Source organism: Gigantopelta aegis, chromosome 10 (genome assembly GCF_016097555.1).
Source record: "Gigantopelta aegis isolate Gae_Host chromosome 10, Gae_host_genome, whole genome shotgun sequence".
NCBI classification, from domain to species: domain Eukaryota; kingdom Metazoa; phylum Mollusca; class Gastropoda; order Neomphalida; family Peltospiridae; genus Gigantopelta; species Gigantopelta aegis.
This window is the reverse complement of record NC_054708.1, coordinates 27,094,483-27,115,113: the sequence shown is the minus strand read 5'-3', so window position 1 is coordinate 27,115,113 and position 20,631 is coordinate 27,094,483. Positions and strand designations below refer to the sequence as shown.

The following is a 20,631-nucleotide window of genomic DNA, read 5'->3' as shown; positions in this document are numbered from 1 at the left end:
AGTTGAGATATATGGAAAAATATATTAAAATGGTGGCCATTTTGAATTTCAAGATGGATGCTTATAGGTCAGACAACAATTTTTGTTTTCACAACTTCATTCACTGAGCTCATAATTGTAAACAGATACCTAAATTGTTGTTGTGGGTCAACTTTGAGTTAATGTATATATATATATATATATGAATGTTTAATTGGTGGCCATCTTGAATTTCAGAGATGACTGAAAAAAATGCTACCAATGGATTTCTAATTCTGGATAGTCTTAAGAATAAAAAGAAATAAATTTTATTGACTTGAGCAAAAACAAATGCAAATTTACATAACTGCCTGGACTAATAGTCTTTAATGATAGTTGGTTCTTATATAAAATTGCGGAGGGATTCTGGCAAAAATTTTGTTTCTTAATAGAAATAGAAAGCTAATTTCTTTTCATATTATAGTCACATGAATTTATCTTCTAAATATCAGGGATTGAAATAGGAAATAAAATATGGCCTGTTATTTAAAAAAAAAAATAGTAAGCCAGACAAAATATGTCCTAAGAAAAATGGCCTGCCAGATATAAATCGGCATACATACATGTACATGTAGTATGTGAAATATTAGGATCTGTGAGATGTATTATAGAGCATTATGGAATTAAAATATAGCACAAATAGAAGCTAATTAGCAGCAGATGAGATTATTGTACATAATCTGCCTCTTCACAAATGGGGGTGAGGCGTAGCCCAGTGATACAGCACTCGCTTGATGCACTGACGGTTTGGGATCAATCCCCGTCAGTGGGCCCATTGCACTATTTGTCACTCCAGCCAGTGCACCACGACTGGTATATCAAAGGCCGTGGTATATACTACCCTGTCTGTGGGATGGTGCATATAAAAGATCCCTTGCTGCTAATTGAAAAGAGTAGCCCATGAAGTGGCGACAGCGGGTTTCCTCTCTCAATATCTGTGTGGTCCTTAACCATTTGTCTGACGCCATATAACCATAAATAAAATGTGTTGAGTGCGTTGTTAACTAAAACATTTCTTTCTTTCTTCACAAATTACCTGTGATTTTGGGGGTCTTGACGTCTGTTGTGTCCAAAACATTACCGCAACTTCAACATCTCACAGCTGCTAATAACTCAGCGACTTGAGCGGACTTAATCCTTTTGTAACGTGATGGCGCACTGCACTCTGCTAATTAAATAACGTCATCGACATGACGGCACTCTACTCTCCGCTATTACTATACTACCTACTACAGCTGCCTTAGTCTGCTGCGTAAACACCCCTAATAGTATAATGTACATACACCATGCAGTGGCGGATCCAAAAAATCCATTTGATATGAGGCAGAATGCCAGTGGAACTTTGGGGAGGTTTGGAGGGGATTGTGAAAAAAATGAAAATTAATATATTATAAAATTATAACTGTCGCAAAATGTAGGAGGGTCCCGGGTGCCTGGGGTCCCCTTAGATCTGCCTCTGCCATGACATAATTAGTAATTACTGCCCTTTATAATCTTAAAAACCTTCTCTTTTCTCTTTTGACCTCCCCCGAACAGCTTGTAATTGTGAAGCGTCTGTTGGTTCTACTGGAGAATGCGACCACAACAATGGCCGGTGTACGTGCCGGCCGAATGTTATTGGCTTCAACTGTGACCGGTGTGTTAATCTCGCCTTCAACTACAGCAGCGGCGTCGGCTGTACAATGTGCGACTGTGACGTGAACGGAGCCATTGTTCTCAGCTGTGATGGGGTGAGCAGTAGCATTATCTTTCTGTCGGATGTCATGAGCTTACATGGTAAATAGTGTAGGACAGAGATATTAAAACCAGCCCTAAGTTCAGCCAGCAGATGTTTCACCAACGTTCGCAGACTTTTTGATTGGTTCCCAATGTGGCCATTTGGTGTTACTGTGAAGTGCATAAACCAGTCTAGCAGACATTGTTTTTTTCTCTGACTGGCTGAACTCAGTTCAGATCTTTTTAAGCTACAGTTTCTCTTATTTTGAAAGAATAATCTACACATGTAGCATAATATATGGAGTTTTCTTCTCTTTTTTTTCTTTTTCAAATAAAAAATTATAAAAGGTTTTTTCTATTTGCCCCATATGTTAAGTTGTATATGCATGAAACTGATCCTTGTGTTATGAAAACAAAGCCATTTTCTCAGCTATATCAATACAATTGGGCAAAAAGCAATCATCAAAAATTTACCTCATGTTTACTTGGAATAACACTGAGCTGGATTTAACGTCATGCCACCAACCACTAACCTATTTCTCGTTCCAGCCAGTGCTCCACAGCTGGTGTAACAAAGGCCATGGTATGTACTATCCGGTCTGTGGGATGGCACATATAAGAGATCCCTTGCTGCTAATCGAAAATAGTAGCCCATGAAGTGGCGAAAGCGGGTTTCCTCTTTCAATATCTGTGTGGTCCTGACGCCATATAACCGTAAATACAATGTGTTGAGTGCGTCGGTAAATAAAACATTTCCTTCCTTCCTTCCAACCACTAACAATTAACAACTAACCCACTGTCCTGGACAGACTGAAGTGTGTGCCAAGGACAGCGTGCTTGAACCTTAATTGGATATAAGCTCGGAAATAAGTTGAAACAAATGAAACATCATGCCAACAAGTTTACTGATATGACATCATGCAAGTTTATGGTTATCACATATGATAGCCTATTTAATGATGCTTTGCTTTGTTTTTGTTTTTTTCTTTAAAACACAGGCAACTGGCCAGTGTAGCTGTCGGAGTCATGTGATTGGTCGTCAGTGCAATATTTGTGAGGCCACCTACTGGAAGCTGAATCCAGCAACAGGATGTGATGGTTTGTAGCTCACTACTGTTACATGTGTAAACACTGACAGCATTTTGTCTAATATAACTTTATATTCAAAATATTCAAACAGCTAGGCAGCCACCTGTATATGTAGTGTATGTCTTTTCAGTTTTATAGAAAAGCATTCAGGCCAGTAGCTACATGTACTTCATTATCTTGTCATTTGAATAGAAAACCATTGAAGCCTGTAGCTTATTTAATATCTTGTCATTTGAACAGAAAAACATTGAAGCCTGTAGCTTATTTAATATGTTGTCATTTGAACAGAAACACATTGAAGCCTGTAGCTTATTTAATATGTTGTCATTTGAACAAAAAAACCCATTGAAGCCTGTAGCTTATTTAATATGTTGTCATTTGAACAGAAAACCATTGAAGCCTGTAGCTTATTTAATATGTTGTCATTTGAACAGAAAAACATTGAAGCCTGTAGCTTATTTAATATGTTGTCATTTGAACAGAAACACATTGAAGCCTGTAGCTTATTTAATATGTTGTCATTTGAACAAAAAAACCCATTGAAGCCTGTAGCTTATTTAATATGTTGTCATTTGAACAGAAAACCATTGAAGCCTGTAGCTTATTTAATATGTTGTCATTTGAACAGAAAAACATTGAAGCCTGTAGCTTATTTAATATGTTGTCATTTGAACTAAGAACATTCAAGCCATTATGATCTTGTCATTTGAACTAAGAACATTGACGCCATTATGATCTTGTCATTTGAACTAAGAACATTGAAGCCAGTAGCTTATTTAATATCGTCATTTGAACTAAAAACATTCCAACCAGTAGCCTATTTAATATCTTGTAATTTGAACAGAAAAACATTGAAGGCAGTAGCTCATTTAATATCTTGTCATTTGAACAGAAAAAACATTGAAGCCAGTAGCTTATTTAATATCTTGTAATTTGAACAGAAAAACATTGAAGCCAGTAGCTTATTTAATATCTTGTAATTTGAACAGAAAAACATTGAAGGCAGTAGCTTATTTAATATCTTGTCATTTGAACAGAAAAGCATTGAAGTCAGTAGCTTATTTAATATATTGTCATTTGAACAGAAAAACATTGAATCCAGTAGCTTATTTAATATCTTGTCATTTGAACAAAAAAACATTGAAGGCAGTAGCTTATTTAATATCTTGTCATTTGAACAGAAAAACATTGAAGGCAGTAGCTTATTTAATATATTGTAATTTGAACAGAAAAACATTGAAGCCAGTAGCTTATTTAATATCTTGTAATTTGAACAGAAAAACATTGAAGGCAGTAGCTTATTTAATATCTTGTCATTTGAACAGAAAACCATTGAAGCCTGTAGCTTATTTAATATGTTGTCATTTGAACAGAAAAACATTGAAGCCTGTAGCTTATTTAATATGTTGTCATTTGAACTAAGAACATTCAAGCCATTATGATCTTGTCATTTGAACTAAGAACATTGACGCCATTATGATCTTGTCATTTGAACTAAGAACATTGAAGCCAGTAGCTTATTTAATATCGTCATTTGAACTAAAAACATTCCAACCAGTAGCCTATTTAATATCTTGTAATTTGAACAGAAAAACATTGAAGGCAGTAGCTCATTTAATATCTTGTCATTTGAACAGAAAAAACATTGAAGCCAGTAGCTTATTTAATATCTTGTAATTTGAACAGAAAAACATTGAAGCCAGTAGCTTATTTAATATCTTGTAATTTGAACAGAAAAACATTGAAGGCAGTAGCTTATTTAATATCTTGTCATTTGAACAGAAAAGCATTGAAGTCAGTAGCTTATTTAATATATTGTCATTTGAACAGAAAAACATTGAATCCAGTAGTTTATTTAATATCTTGTCATTTGAACAAAAAAACATTGAAGGCAGTAGCTTATTTAATATCTTGTCATTTGAACAGAAAAACATTGAAGGCAGTAGCTTATTTAATATATTGTAATTTGAACAGAAAAACATTGAAGCCAGTAGCTTATTTAATATCTTGTAATTTGAACAGAAAAACATTGAAGGCAGTAGCTTATTTAATATCTTGTCATTTGAACAGAAAACCATTGAAGCCTGTAGCTTATTTAATATGTTGTCATTTGAACAGAAAAACATTGAAGCCTGTAGCTTATTTAATATGTTGTCATTTGAACTAAGAACATTCAAGCCATTATGATCTTGTCATTTGAACTAAGAACATTGACGCCATTATGATCTTGTCATTTGAACTAAGAACATTGACGCCATTATGATCTTGTCATTTGAACTAAGAACATTCAAGCCATTATTATCTTATCATTTGAACTAAGAACATTGACGCCATTATGATCTTGTCATTTGAACTAAGAACATTGAAGCCAGTAGCTTATTTAATATCGTCATTTGAACTAAAAACATTCCAACCAGTAGCCTATTTAATATCTTGTAATTTGAACAAAAGAACATTGAAGGCAGTAGCTCATTTAATATCTTGTCATTTGAACAGAAAAAACATTGAAGCCAGTAGCTTATTTAATATCTTGTAATTTGAACAGAAAAACATTGAAGCCAGTAGCTTATTTAATATATTGTCATTTGAACACAAAAACATTGAAGCCTGTAGCTTATTTAATATGTTGTCATTTGAACTAAGAACATTCAAGCCATTATGATCTTGTCATTTGAACTAAGAACATTGACGCCATTATGATCTTGTCATTTGAACTAAGAACATTGAAGCCAGTAGCTTATTTAATATCTTGTCATTTGAACAGAAAAAACATTGAAGCCAGTAGCTTATTTAATATCTTGTAATTTGAACAGAAAAACATTGAAGCCAGTAGCTTATTTAATATATTGTCATTTGAACAGAAAAACATTGAATCCAGTAGCTTATTTAATATCTTGTCATTTGAACAGAAAAACATTGAAGGCAGTAGCTTATTTAATATCTTTTAATTTGAACAGAAAAACATTGAAGCCAGTAGCTTATTTAATATCTTGTAATTTGAACAGAAAAATGTTGAAGGCAGTAGCTTATTTAATATCTTGTCATTTGAACAGAAAAATATTGAAGGCAGTAGCTTATTTAATATCTTGTCATTTGAACAGAAAAACATTGAAGCCAGTAGCTTATTTAATATCTTGTCATTTGAACAGAAAAACATTGAAGGCAGTAGCTTATTTAATATCTTGTCATCAAGCCAAGATATGATGACTACATGTAGTACAATTCAGTTATGTATCAAAATCATAAGTTGGATGTGATGACTATGTAATTGGTTGAATCAGGACCAATAATTTTTTTATTTTAAAGTAATATATTGCTTGGTAATTTATTAAGTAAGCTGTCCATGGCACTACATATACATATACCTTTAACATCTGAAATAAAAGCTGACTAGACATATGTGGCAACATCACTTCACATGTTTTTCAGCCTTATTATTTAACTGCCATCACATGAAATTAACACACCAAATTACCATATTCAAATTGCATGGAAACGTAAATCTATTTTGAAACAGGACCAAAAAACATATATGGTGTTATTATCATGACGATGTTGCCAAATATAAATTAAGCACCACAAATGGAAAACAAATTTAATTAAAAAAATTAATATGACACACTAATTAATACAGTAAAAAAACCCACGAAGCTTGTAATACAATGTATGTGTTTTCTTTTAATGTAATTTGATATACATGTATTATTAATATCTTGAGTGGAAAAAAACAACTTAGCATATTTGACATTTGTTAATTAAGATAGTGAAAAAGAAAACAGTATATATGATATGAAAATGTTACTTGACATGCTATTAATTAAGAAGTGTTCTTTATCGTTGGTAGTGTGTAGTGGTATGAAAATGTTACTTGACATGCTATTCATTAAGAAGTGTTCTTTATCGTTGGTAGTGTGTAGTGGTATGAAAATGTTACTTGACATGCTATTAATTAAGAAGTGTTCTTTATCGTTGGTAGTGTGTAGTGATATGAAAATGTTACTTGACATGCTATTAATTAAGAAGTGTTCTTTATTGTTGGTAGTTTGTAGCGATATGAAAATTTTACTTGACATGCTATTCATTAAGAAGTGTTCTTTATCGTTGGTAGTGTGTAGCGATATGAAAATGTTACTTGACATGCTATTCATTAAGAAGTGTTCTTTATCGTTGGTAGTGTGTAGTGGTATGAAAATGTTACTTGACATGCTGTTAATTAAGAAGTGTTCTTTATAATTGGTAGTGTGTAGCGATATGAAAATGTTACTTGACATGCTATTCATTAAGAAGTGTTCTTTATCGTTGGTAGTGTGTAGCTGTGATTCACGGGGAACTGCAAACACAGATCCGTTCGGAACATGTGACATCGTCACCGGACAGTGTAACTGTTCTTCTGAGGCAATTATTGGACGCACATGTGACGAGTGTGCCAAGATGTCAAAAAGTAAGAATTAATCTCCATTAAAATTGGTGTAACAATTCTAAGATTTCCAAAAGTAAGAATTAATCTCCATTAAAATTGGTGTGACAATTCTAAGATTTCCAAAAGTAAGAATTAATCTCCATTACAATTGGTGTGACAATTCTAAGATTTCTAAAAGTAAGAATTAACTTCCATTAAAATTGGTGTGACAGTTCTAAGATTTTCAGAAGTAAGAATTAATCCCCATTAAAATTGGTGTGACAATTCAAAAAATTTCAAAAGTAAGAATTAACTTCCATTAAAATTGATCTGAGAGTTAAAAGATTTTAGGAATATGAATTGAACTTCATGAAAGTTCATTCAAATGCTCAAAGATATAAAATGGTAAAAATTAACTAACGTTCGTCAAAATGAAGCAAAGGTTCCAAGAAATAAAAACATAAGAATCAGTTACCTGGCCACAAGAGCCAAGCACCTTTTGTAGTTGGAGAGATGAGGACTGGAGTGTGGAGGTGGACAGCAAAAGATAATGAAAGATTGGAGGAGCTGCTAGATAGGGCAGTGTGATAAAAAGATTAAGAATTAACTAAATTTCATCATAATAAGTACAATTTCATCATAATAAGTACAATTTCATCATAATAAGTACAATTTTCCAAGATTTCTAAGTATTTGAATTATTTAAATGTTATTGAAATAAACACGCATACCCTCCCACATACACATTTCCCCCTGCATTAAGTTCAAATTATAGAAACGTTGTAGTCAAAATATCTCAGAATGTTCAAAAGAGCATTTACAATTCAAAAGATTTGTCGAGTGTGACTCCAGCTCTGTTGAATTATATTAATAATTTTTATATTACCCCCATCTCCACTCAAACATTATCTCTAGTGGACCTGAAGAAAGGTAACAGTATATTTTTAACATTTGGAAGATAACCAATGTTTTCTGTCTATTATAAAGAAAGTCACATCATAAATATCCATGCATTATGTTAATATTCAAATATTGTAGTGTTTGTGAATATTCATGAATCAATTTGGTCGGTGTGTTTAAAACTAAATTGTTTCTCTTTCAGAAAGCTACTCATTTATCCGCACATTTGTTATTGGTAAGTTCCAATTCAATTTCTTCTTACATTTGACATTTCTAGTAGAGTTCATCTTGTTACCATTACTTCTCAAAACATCACTAACATCCCTTGCTACTAATGGAAAAATTAAGCAGGTTTCCTCTCATTACCAAATGTTTGACATCTAATAGCTGATGATTAATAAATCAATGTGCTTCATTGGTGTCGTTAAACAAAACAAACTTTAACTGTTTTTTATTATTTCAGGTGCCTATCCTGACTGCGTTCACTGTGGAGAATGTTTCGACAGCTGGGCAGGGAAGATTGACAGTATTTACAATAATCTTATACAGCTCGATGTGAAAGCCAAAGAAATTTGGAAGCATTACAGTAAGAACAGGCTTTTTATAGTGTTATTATAGGCTGTTTATAGTGTTATTATAGGCTTTTATAGTGTTATTATTGTTTCAAAGCTAAAACAATATACACTCGGTACAAACATAAAATTTATTTACTTTTTTGCTTTCATCATGATTTGGGCCAATTGTTTCAGCAGCATCCTGCTTTCTTCATGAGGGGATTACAGTTCTGTGTTATATCTACATATACATGATATCCATCTCTACTCATGATAGAATCTCTAACGTGCATCATTTGAAAATGAAATGTATCAATTTGATGAAAATAAGATAACGTCTCATAAAAGACCCATTTTTGCCTTAATAACTCGGTTTATTTCTAATCCCTAGAATTCTGCAATTCCACAATTTAGACTTTTTGATTCCAACTTTTCGATAACAAATAAGAAAAATTACCAGTTCTCATTGGCTAATAAATTCTTTTGTCTCGAAGACTATTTTGGCAAGCCAACGCAAAAAATCAATGTCACAAAAGTTTTTTAAATCTATTTAATTCATTGTTCGAAACCCTGTAAGAATAATACAGCATAAATGGTAGCATGCAGTTAATTTAATTTAAGATATTTTTAATAATATGCATTGGGTAATAATGATGTTTTTCTTTAATATAGTGTATTAAAGTGGCAATCATGGGTATGTTGTTCTTATTTGGCTTAACCATTTAAAACCATTTCAAATAAACCATCAACCATTGCTATCAATCACCATTCATCGATATCATTTGGCTATACACAGGTATAGTACATAAAACCCCCGAAGCCTACACTCATGGATAACACATAAGTTTTAGGTTGGGATCCATTGGAAGGGTGCACACCATCACCTCCAAACTTCAAGGTACCATGAAAACCATCTATATAGAGAATAACTAGTTAATGACGTACGATATTGGCTTTATCCTGTGGAGGTAAGAATGGGAAACTTCTCATTCAGCCTGAACAAGATAAAGCCAATATTTGCTAAGTCATTAACAAGTTATTATATTTATCCTGCAGACCATAAAAATTAATGGGAAAAGCTATTATTTCTGTTATTTCAGCTACATTGTACGATGACCTAGAAGTCAAATGAGCGATTTTGTAATGTAGCTATGCGTGTGACATCACTTGAGTGATGTCAAAAGTCATATTCTGCCTCTATACGTTTATGACTTTGCTTTATCCGTCAGCATAATCTGTCAGTAGAAACAGTGGTTGCAAGATTAATAATCTGTTTTAGTGTAGGCTACTTTGGAAGGAAGGAAATGTTTTATTTAACAACGCACTCAACACATTTTATCTTCAGATATATGGTGTCAGACATATGGTTAAGGACCACACAGGCTACTTTGGAATACCATTATTTCAATTTGAAGAAGCATCCTGCTGCTTCTGCTCAGTTTATTAAAAATTGTAGCTGTGTTTTTATTTTTTGTTTTTTCATTAATAACTGATCCTATAATATGATGAGACAAGCTTATAACTTTTAACCTCATCAATATTTAACACCAGATAACCAGGATGCTGAGGGTGTCCGACGGGCTCTGGAGGAAATTAAAACAAACATAGCCAACGCGGAGCTCTCTATTGAGAAGGCTGAGAACGTCTCGAAGGAACTCAGTCTACTGCATGGTGACCTCCAGCAGGTCAGTATTTTGTACCATAGGTTCACTAACACCAAATCAATTCCCATTGCCAACAGCAGGGGACAATATTTTGAAATCTGAGGTAACCGGAAGTTGGTTCACGTGGTTTTTACCTAGGTAACCAATTGTTCGGTTACGTGAATTATCTTTGCGTAACCCATGGGTTATCTGATCGGTTACCTCAAAATTACGTTGAAATTATATTTTAAATACATAGTTTTTAGCTGAAATATAAAGTTAAAACAAATACAAAAGAAAACATTTAAAAAAAAAAAAAAAATTGTCTTTAATGCTTGCTAAAGTTAACAATATTATAAAAGAACTGAATATTAGCCCCAGTACTGAAACAAAATACAGGGGCATAGCCAGAAATATTCTTAGAATTACGCACGCCAAAGGCATGCCCGAGCAGGGGGATTCGGGGGGCCTCACTCTGTGAAAATTTTGAAACTCAGGACGCTTGTAGATGCATTTTTGAAAATCTTTTTTCGAGTCAATTTTAAGAGGTCTATTTTATAGAACAATTACAGACAGCCTCGACCTATTCCCGGATTTTGTTTTTGAATTACGCACATGCGTACTGTGCGTAATGGGCGGTACGCCTTTGAAATAGATAAATACTCATTTGTAGGGATTCCTTTTTGTGATTTGCAGTGGCTATGCTACTTTCACTTCATCGATGGTACTTATATACTTTGGATTCCTGTTTATGTTAAAACTGTTTTTAACATATGTAAAATTCTAGCCAATCCAATAGTATGTCTACATATATTCCTTTAGAGATAAAATAGCAGCAGAAAATTTAGCCGTCCCAAGCGGTCCGAGCACATTTCTTTAAAACTGTTTTAAAACTGTAGACTGGTCGCAAGTTACAACTGTTGCAATATAATGTTGTTTACTGGTTTGCTGCGCATCAAGTATCTAAAAATCAGTCTAAAACATTTGTCGGAATACCAGTAGTATGTCTGCATGAATAAACTTCCTGTAATCGTGAAGTTTGCAAGTTTTAATTTCTGAATGTTTACAGGTCATGACGTAACCGATTTGCGGTTCGCGTAAATTTAACTTTGCGTAACCGACACGCGAACAGAACGGCGGTTCGCGTGAAATATTGTGCCCTGCAACAGTGTTAACAGGAAGAAGGAACGCAAATGTTTTATTTAACGACACACTCAACACATTTTATTTACGGTTATATGGCGTCAGACATATGGTTAAGGATCACACAGATATTGAGAGAGGAAACCCACTGTCGCCACTTCATGGGCTACTCTTTTCGATTAGCAGCAAGGAATCTTTTATATGCACCATCCCACAGACAGGGTAGTACATACCACAGCCTTTGTTACACCAGTTGTGGAGCACTGGCTGGAACGAGAAATAGCCCAATGGGCTCACAGACAGGGAATCGATCCGAAATCGATCACACATCAAGCGAGCACTGTATCACTGAGCTAGGTCCTGCCCCCCATAATGCTAACAGTTTTTAATGACTAATTATAAGCTTATAAGCTGTATAGCAGCCCATCCAGGCTCCATGTCATATACAGAACTCTCTGGCAAAGTCAAAATTGCAGGGCTCCAACTTAAGAATTTATTACAGAAATTTTAAAATGTTTTTCCCATAGCCAAAATGCTCACCGCCAGCAATTTTGAGCCTGCCTACAGCAATTTTGAGCATGCCTACAGCAATTTAAAATTGGTCCCTGGCCTACAGCAATTCATATTGTAACAAAAGAAAAAAAAAAAAATGTTTTATTTAACAACGCACTCAACACATTTTATTTATGGTTATATGGCATCAAACATATGGTTATAGACCACACAGATAATGAGAGAGGAAACCTGCTGTTGCCCCTTCATGGGCTACTCTTTTCGATTACCAGCAAGGGATCTTTTGTATGCACCATCCCACAGACAGGGTAGTACATACCATGGCCTTTGCTATGCCAGTCGTGATGCACTGGCTGGAACGAGACATAGCCCAATGGGCCCACCGACAGGGATCGATCCTAAACCGACCGCGCATCGAATGAGCACTGTATCACTGGGCTACATCCCACCCCATTGGCAGTAGCTCTCTAAATGGAACCTCTCTAAACCGGAAACCTCTTAAAACGGGTCTTGTTACTTGATCCCATGGGTGACCAGTTTAGAGGGTTTCACTGTATACATATTTAAATGTATTCATATATCTATATCTATGTAAAGGTCCACCTCATTAAAAAATCCTAAACTGTTCACTCTCGGTCATTACTTTTTAGTCTTCTTTCTACATACTGGTAACAGGTGCTGATCAAAGCCAACAATTTGGATCGTGAGTTGGATGTTCTGCAACAAGAACGGGACAGTGCAAACAGAGACCTGTCGACCAGTTCAGCATTCACCGGGGTATTCCAGACCGACGCAGGAGTCATCCTTTCAGAGAGTGAACTCGTCAACAAAGTTAACTCTCTCAAACAACATACCGAAGCGTCCTACCAAATGGGTAACAGCTCCTGGACGAAAATCAAGAGTCTGTCGTTCCTCGTTGGGTCGGCGGATGAGAGCGTCAAGCTGCTGCACAGCCGGGTGAGCACGGCAATGTTGGTGCTGTCCATGGCGATGACCACATACAGGTCGGCAAAAAGCATCTACGAAGGAACATATCTGAATGGTTTCAAGAGCAACGAGAACACCATAGCCCAGGGAATGGCGGCATATGCTGCAGCGATGGTAGAACTGAACAGGATTAAAGGCGTACTGGGGCAGATTCAGACACAGACCGCGCAGGCGAACGCAATGATGACATCGGCCGTAGAACTCGCCCGTCAGAAGAGGTCTTCTCTTGAAGAGGCGCTGAGACAAAGTCAGGGTGCCAAGGTGATTGCAGATGCTGCTGTGATGTCGGCACAGAATGCAGAGGCGTCTGTCAATGTTTTCAAGGTAAACAGGTTTGGTCAAATTCAGTTGATTGCAATAGTATTTTAAGTACAGTTCAGTGCAAGGTAAAGGGCATAGTTTATTAGTCTCCCACCGGTCCAACCAGATGGGACTATAGGTTTCATCTCCATCCTTCCGTCCATCCGTCCGTCCGTCCGTCAGTCAGTTTCTCTGTTCCACATATAGTTTTCCTGATGTTTGTTTTTAAAGAATGCCTTGAGATATTGAGCTAACATTTTATGTATAGCTTTAACATGTACTGTTACAGATCAGGTTTGACTTTCATGGAGATTTACCCATTTTTGACAGAGTTATGGCCCTTGACTTTAGGAAATACAAAAATTTCTTTTCCGGACTTTGTTTTTGCAATGCCTCAAGATATTTTGCAATGCCTATATGTATTGTATATATTAATTATATTATACACACATGAGTAGGTATTGTTATGGATAAGAAAATGGTGGCAAACACTGAATATTTCTGGAGAGGGAACACGAGTTTACAAATGGCATCTACTATGTTCCAAGGTATACTAATATACATGTATATGACTCTCTATCCCAGATACGCCACACCCTGTTGACAAAGGTTGGAAATACAATGTATGTTGAAAACAAAAAAGTGTTTACGCTGTATGCAGGGCTCAAACTTTAGAATTTGTCTCTCACGGCAATTTAAAAAGAAAATTCCAATGGTGAAACAGCCAACCGACAGCAGTTTGCAGCAAATACACATGATTAAAGAGTTATTTTGCTGTATGTAGACATATTTCAAATGTGCAAATGATAAATATTGGCAGATAATGTACACCAGGTGTATACACTTTGCCATTGTTGAGGAACTTTGCTGATGGCACAAAAGTGCCGTCGGTGATGCTCTCTGCCTACACAATTTATATCTCAACGACGCCAATTGTTGTCGGTGCCATCGTTAAGTTTGAGCCCTGCTGTATGACCGTATATTTACAGTACTGATTGATACATTGTGTTTATTTTCAGTCTGAAGCAGAGAAAACCAAGGAAGACCTGACGGTTGCCTTCAGGAAGGTTGTGGAAGGATCCGTGTCACTGCAAGAGGTTGTGAAGCAGATGGCGAATATCACCACTCTTGTCAACACCATTCTCAACCTGAAGTTACGGCCCTTGTCCGACATGGAGACCATTACAAATGACATTCGGAACGCACCAATTTCAAACACTGACGTCACAGCAATCAACACTAAAGCTCAGCAAGCTTTAGTCACCGCACAGAAGTCTCTGAATGACACACAGAAAGCTATGTGAGTCTAGATGGGTTGTGGCAGTATCATGTCTATAGAAATGACTATAGAGTCAGTGTCATTTAAGTATTGGAACCGGCCTCGGTGGCGCAGTGGTTAAGCCATCGGACTACAGACTGGTAGGTACAATGTTCACAGCCAAGTACCGGCTCCAACCCAGAGCGAGTTCTTAAGGGCTCAGTGGGTAGGTGTAAGGCCACTACACCCTCTTCTCTTTCACTAACCAACTAACCAACTAACAACTAACCTACTGTCCTGGACAGACAGCGCAGATAGCTGAGGTGTGTGCCCAGGACAGCATGCTTAAACCTTAATTGGATATAAGAATGAAAATAAGTTGAAATGAAATGAAATAAGCATCAGAATACATACTGTATCACCACCCAGGTATTGGATCATGATCTATCATCAACGTCCCTAACTGCGTTATGCTTCAAATTCCGTTCACTTTGTTTTCTTGTGCACGGTTCGCGCAATCAGCATCCGATTTGTTGTCATTGGCATGTCGTTCATTTATGAGGTTTTTCTTCACAGTTCAGGAACATTTTCATAAACAATAAAGTTAGGAAAAGTAAGTATCTAAATGCAAAACTTTACAAACCCCTAAAACCATTAATTTTACTAAGTCGTACTGATATCGGGTCCACATGACTCGTAGAAATTGACTTAAAATGGAGAAAGATGAATTAACATTCGGTGCATGTCACATGACCTCACACGTGCCAGATCAACAAGGCCAAAGCATTTATTTTGTATGCTTTTTAAGACCCCTGTTGTTAGAATTTGTTTTCAATTATTACATTCAATCTGCAAAAGGTATGCTACATTTTTGTGCCTCTATTGTAGTGAATAGTATTCATAATCCATTCATAATAATTGTAAATAATTTTGAGTGTATAAGTTGTGTTAATTATGAATCAATTCATTAAAAAAATTATATTTTACAAACTATTCACTGGTATAAACGTAATGCCTATCCGTATTGACATCAAGTTTTAGTTATGTGTGTTGATAAAACGCGGACCAGACCAGAACGCTTGACAAATTGAATTTTTCCTTTTAAAAAAATGTTAAACTAAGTGTTCATCAACTGTGCATAGTTAAGAAACATATATTTTTTCATGTAGTGGCCTTAAAAATGGAAAATGACGAACCGCACATGTGTGTTACGATACTTTTTGCAAACGCATGCGCCTGAACGCTGTTAGAAACATCGCACTCTTTCCTGTTTACCCGAGGGTGTTTCACTTTTGTTTACTAGAATGGATTTGTTTTACATCCACATTGTTGATTTTTTAAAGTTAATTGATTGCAATCTATTTTGTTTCACACATCATAGCTGAAAAATGTAGAATAATATTTCCGTAAATATCGTATTCGTGTTTTTGTTGTTAGGTGAACGCAGTTTGGGCCGTCAATGGTGTACCCATAATAGTGTCACACCCCTAGCATATGTTTAGTAAAGTAATAAATTTTAACTTCAAAATCAAGATGTGCTATATTGGTGTTATTAAAATAAAACAAATTTTAACTTCTGTAAATTAAAAGTAAATGTAGTTTTTTTTGTCTTTAGGGCTGACACGTATAATAAATATATAATACATCTGTTTAGAAAATTTAATTGTTTTGCCTTAAAGTCTCTTTCTAAATTAATAGATTTGATTTGGTAACATTTTCCTTCTCTTTTAGGGAAAACATATTTAACAGATCTGCATCGTTGAGAATAGTTTTTAATCTTCATATGTTTTTGACTTGACAACAACTTTCTATTGAGCTTTCTGTTTTTATAATTTTCTAAGTAATATATCAAGGTCATGTTGACCGCCTGTCCTTTATATTCACTCTGGTTGGGGACAGGTCTTACTGTAACAGAGTTTCTGTGAATTAAAAAGAAAAAAAAACAATTCTGATTTGACAATATTCTTTGACTTCATTTAGGGATGATGTGTATATTAACAATTCTGATTTGAGATTTTTTTTGGACTTGATTTAGGGATGACTCGCGTAAAGCGCTGGAACAGGTGCAGGGAATTCGTGATAATCTTGCACAAGCCGAGACCCTTCGATCAGAGGCCCAGCAGCTGAAGACAGAGACAGACTCGTACAATACAACAGTCAATAATGCCATAACTCAGGTAGTTCAAACAAGATTACATTTACATTTCAAATTAATTTTTGTTCTTATATCCAATTAAGCAGGGGACAATATTTCAAATCTTAGGTAACCGGAAGTCAGTTCACATGAGGTTTACTTAGGTAATGGATCGTTCGGTTTAATGAACATAGTTCTCGTAACCGATGAGTTAGGCCTATCTAATCCTAAAACACTTGAACTACAAAATCTTCTGTGCTACATTGGTGGTTCAAAAACAAACTGATTTTCACTTTCATTACTGATATATGGTACATTTTAAAATGTAATTGTTCACCACGTAACTGATTGGCATTTCTCGTGATTTTAAAGTTGCATAACCATCACACGAACAGAACAACGGTTCTCGTGAAATAGTGTGCCCTGATTAAGGTTCAGTGATTAGTAAATCAGTGTGCTTTAGTGGTGTAGTTAAACAAAACAAACTGTATCTTCTTTTCTTTTTTTTGTTGACAGATAAACACGAAGGTTACGGATGCTGACACCTTATCTCAGTCCACGTCAACTGCTATCTTGTTGGTGCTAGCCGCCATTGGCACGGCCAATCAGTGCTTTACAGACAAGGATGCCGCAGCAACGGCAGCCGTCAATGCAGCGACAGCTGTTGAGAATGAGGCTCAGTCCCTTGCCAAGGTGATATACTAGAAAACACTATTTTCTTTATGTCAATCCCATATTGAATGAGGCTCAGTCCCTTGCCAAGGTGATATATTAGAAAACACTATTTTCTTTATGTCAATCCCATATTGAATGAGGCTCAGTCCCTTGCCAAGGTGATATATTAGAAAACACTATTTTCTTTATGTCAATCCCATATTGAATGAGGCTTAGTCCATTGCCCAGGTGATATACTAGTAAACACTATTTTCTTTATGTCAATCCCATATTGTGAATTATCAGGTGTTTGTTGATATTAAATTCACAATTTTGTTTTTTTATCTCAGACTTGGCTTCTGAATGTAAGGTGTAGAAAACATGTATCTTTATTTGAGTATGAGATATGAAAGTTTGTTGGGTTTTTGTTTTTGGGGAGGTTTTGTTGTTTTTGGGGGCATTACATGATTTACAAAATATTATTAGAATAAGTACTACACTAAATTGGTATATAAAGCAATTTTTATATGGAATTTTTATTTCTGAATGCAAATTCAATACTTTAAAACACTAACTGAAAACTAAAGCACCAATTTGGAATGTTTATCGACATAAACAGTCTGGGTTTTTTGTGGGTTTTTTTTTATCTCTGTCATAATTTGGGGGAATTTTACTGACAGAAAAAACAGTATTTTCAATATCTCAACTGTGGTTTCTGAATTTGAAATATTGTGTTGACAGAAACTTTTCTCTTTTTTTATCTCGAATTTCAGGGTTTTTTTTGACCACCGAAAGATAAAAAATAAATGATTGCATTCTTATTACAGAGTCATAACCAAGCAGGAAGTGTTGCAAATCTGCTTGATGAAGAATTAACGAAGAAAGATTACAGTCAACCACTGATGGATATTGATAAAGCCAACGTCCAGCTAATGGGCATCAGCAATGAGTTGAAAACTGTTCAAATGATGGCCGATCTACAAGGTCAGTTTATACCAGCACTGTTGCGCTATATTGAGAGGCATACACAATGCAATGGGTATATCACTGAGTATGTTTTGTTATAGAAATCTCAGATCATATATATGAAGCATGTGGACAAATGACATATTTGTGACAGCTGGGACTGAAAGAGGATTTTGTTGAAATTGAAAAAACAAATTGAATAACATGTTGTTTGAAACAAAAATCATAACTTGGTATTTATTGCAACAAGGGGGGTGGGACATAGTCCAGTGGTAAAGCGTTCGCTTGATGTGCAGTCAGTCTGGGATCGATCCCTGTCGGTTGTCTCATTGGGCTATTTCTTGCTCCACCCAGTGCACCACAATTGGTGTAACAAAGGCCGTGGTATGTACTATCCTGTCTGTAGGATGGTGCATATAAGAGATCCCTTGCTGCTAATCGAAAAGAGTAGCTCATGAAGTGGCGACAGCGGGTTTCCTCTCTCAAAATATCTGTGGTTCTTCACCATATGTTCAATGCCATATAACCATAAATAAAATGTGTTGAGTGCATCGTTAAATAAAACATTTCCTTCCTTCTTTATTGCAACAACACAACATTACATATAAAAATATTTTTGCACGTGCGTTGCTTGCATTCGTCTCCCTCTCCCTATAAAAGCAACTCTTTTTTTTTTCTTTCTTTGTTTCTTTCTTCAATATGCTACAATACGTAATCCTAAAAAAACACCTTGTTTTATTGCAAAAAAATAAACATTGTGGGTTTGGGGTTTGTTTGGTTCCAAATGCATTTTATTCCATCCCCCCCCCCCCCCCCCTCCCCGATAAAAAAAAAAAAATCTTCTTTCACTTTCAGTTATTACCAATATGCCATTTGTCTGTAAGCTTAAAATAGATGGTATAACAGTTCTGTAAGAAAATATACCTCTCAGTATATATTAAAAACAATAAAGTTTTGTGCAGATTTGCAGAACAGTGGCCAAATTTACAAACCTATGTAACTTTGCATTTACAGTTAGCAGGCTAGCCATACTTATACATGTGTTTGGTATCTATTTTCCTCTGAAAATTACATAATGATGGAATATGGATCATGGTAAAGACAAAAGAAAATTATTTGTGTGTATTTTGAACTCATTCTAATTATAAGAACTGTTTTATAATCATGGATTTGGTAGATCAGTTTTGAACTCATTCTAATTATAAGAACTGTTTTATGATCATGGATTCGGTAGATCAGTTTTGAACTCATTCTAATTATAAGAACTGTTTTATGATCATGGATTCGGTAGATCAGTTTTGAACTCATTCTAATTATAAGAACTGTTTTATGATCATCATTTCGGTAGATCAGTTTTGCACACAAGTGTAAATGTAACCATAAAAGTTTGTTTTGTTTAATGACACCACTAGAGCACATTTGATTTATTAATCATCGGCTAGTGGATGTCAAACATTTGGTAATTTTGACATATAGTCTTAGAGAGGAAACCCGCTACATTTTTCCATTAGTAGCAAAGGATCTTTTATATGCACCATCCCGCAGGCAGGACATCACATACTACAGCCTTTGATTTACCAGTCATGGTACACTGGCTGGAACGAGAAATAGCTCAATAGGCCCACCAACAGGGATCAATCCAAACCTGACCGCGCATCAAGCGACCGCTTAACCATAATGTAAAGCTATAATTTTTGTAAATTGTGCTCCTGATGTGCTATTAATTTTTTAATGATGTTCCAATGATCGATTCTGATAAGAAGGAAATGTTTTATTTACTGATGCATTCAGCACATTTTATTTACAGTTACATGTATATGGCGTCAGGCATATGGTTAAGGACCAAACACATATTGAGAGAGGAAACCCACTGTCGCCATGTCATGGGCTACTCTTTTCGATTAGCAGCAAGGGATCTTTTATATGCATCATCCCACAGACAGGATACTACATACCACATCCTTTGTTACACTAGTTGTGGAGCACTGGCTGGAGCGAGAAATAGCTCAATGAGTCCACCAATGGGGATCAATCCCAGACTGACTGCGCATCAAGCGAACGCTTTACCACTGGGCTACATCCCGCCCCTGATTATGATAAAAAAAAAAGAAGATCATTTGAGCTCTACCAATGTGATGACCAATTATAAAATGTTATAATCAATTGTTGCAGAAAACATTTTAACTGTATTTTTTCCTACAGTTTAAATGATTTAATTAATGTAAATGTGCTGGGGCAAATCCTCTTAATTTGTGCAAAAACAAGTGTTATTCAGACATAATGAGCTGGCCTGAAAAAAAAATTTGCACCATGTATTTCCATCATTCTGCCCACAATGTAAAAATATGTACTGATTC

General features: G+C 35.4%; 1 protein-coding gene across 1 annotated transcript in view; it reads left to right on the top strand.

The window, feature by feature from the left end:
* Positions 1-20,631, top strand: part of LOC121383566 (laminin subunit beta-1-like) — a 91,701-nt gene that overhangs the window by 68,548 nt on the left and 2,522 nt on the right. The window contains exons 26-36 of the mRNA XM_041513654.1: positions 1,555-1,748; positions 2,733-2,832; positions 7,130-7,264; positions 8,325-8,357; positions 8,586-8,708; positions 10,228-10,361; positions 12,651-13,286; positions 14,282-14,562; positions 16,556-16,697; positions 17,171-17,347; positions 18,136-18,292. Of these exons, the coding sequence (XP_041369588.1) occupies positions 1,555-1,748; positions 2,733-2,832; positions 7,130-7,264; positions 8,325-8,357; positions 8,586-8,708; positions 10,228-10,361; positions 12,651-13,286; positions 14,282-14,562; positions 16,556-16,697; positions 17,171-17,347; positions 18,136-18,292 (2,112 nt within the window). The remainder of the gene's footprint in view (positions 1-1,554; positions 1,749-2,732; positions 2,833-7,129; positions 7,265-8,324; positions 8,358-8,585; positions 8,709-10,227; positions 10,362-12,650; positions 13,287-14,281; positions 14,563-16,555; positions 16,698-17,170; positions 17,348-18,135; positions 18,293-20,631) is intronic.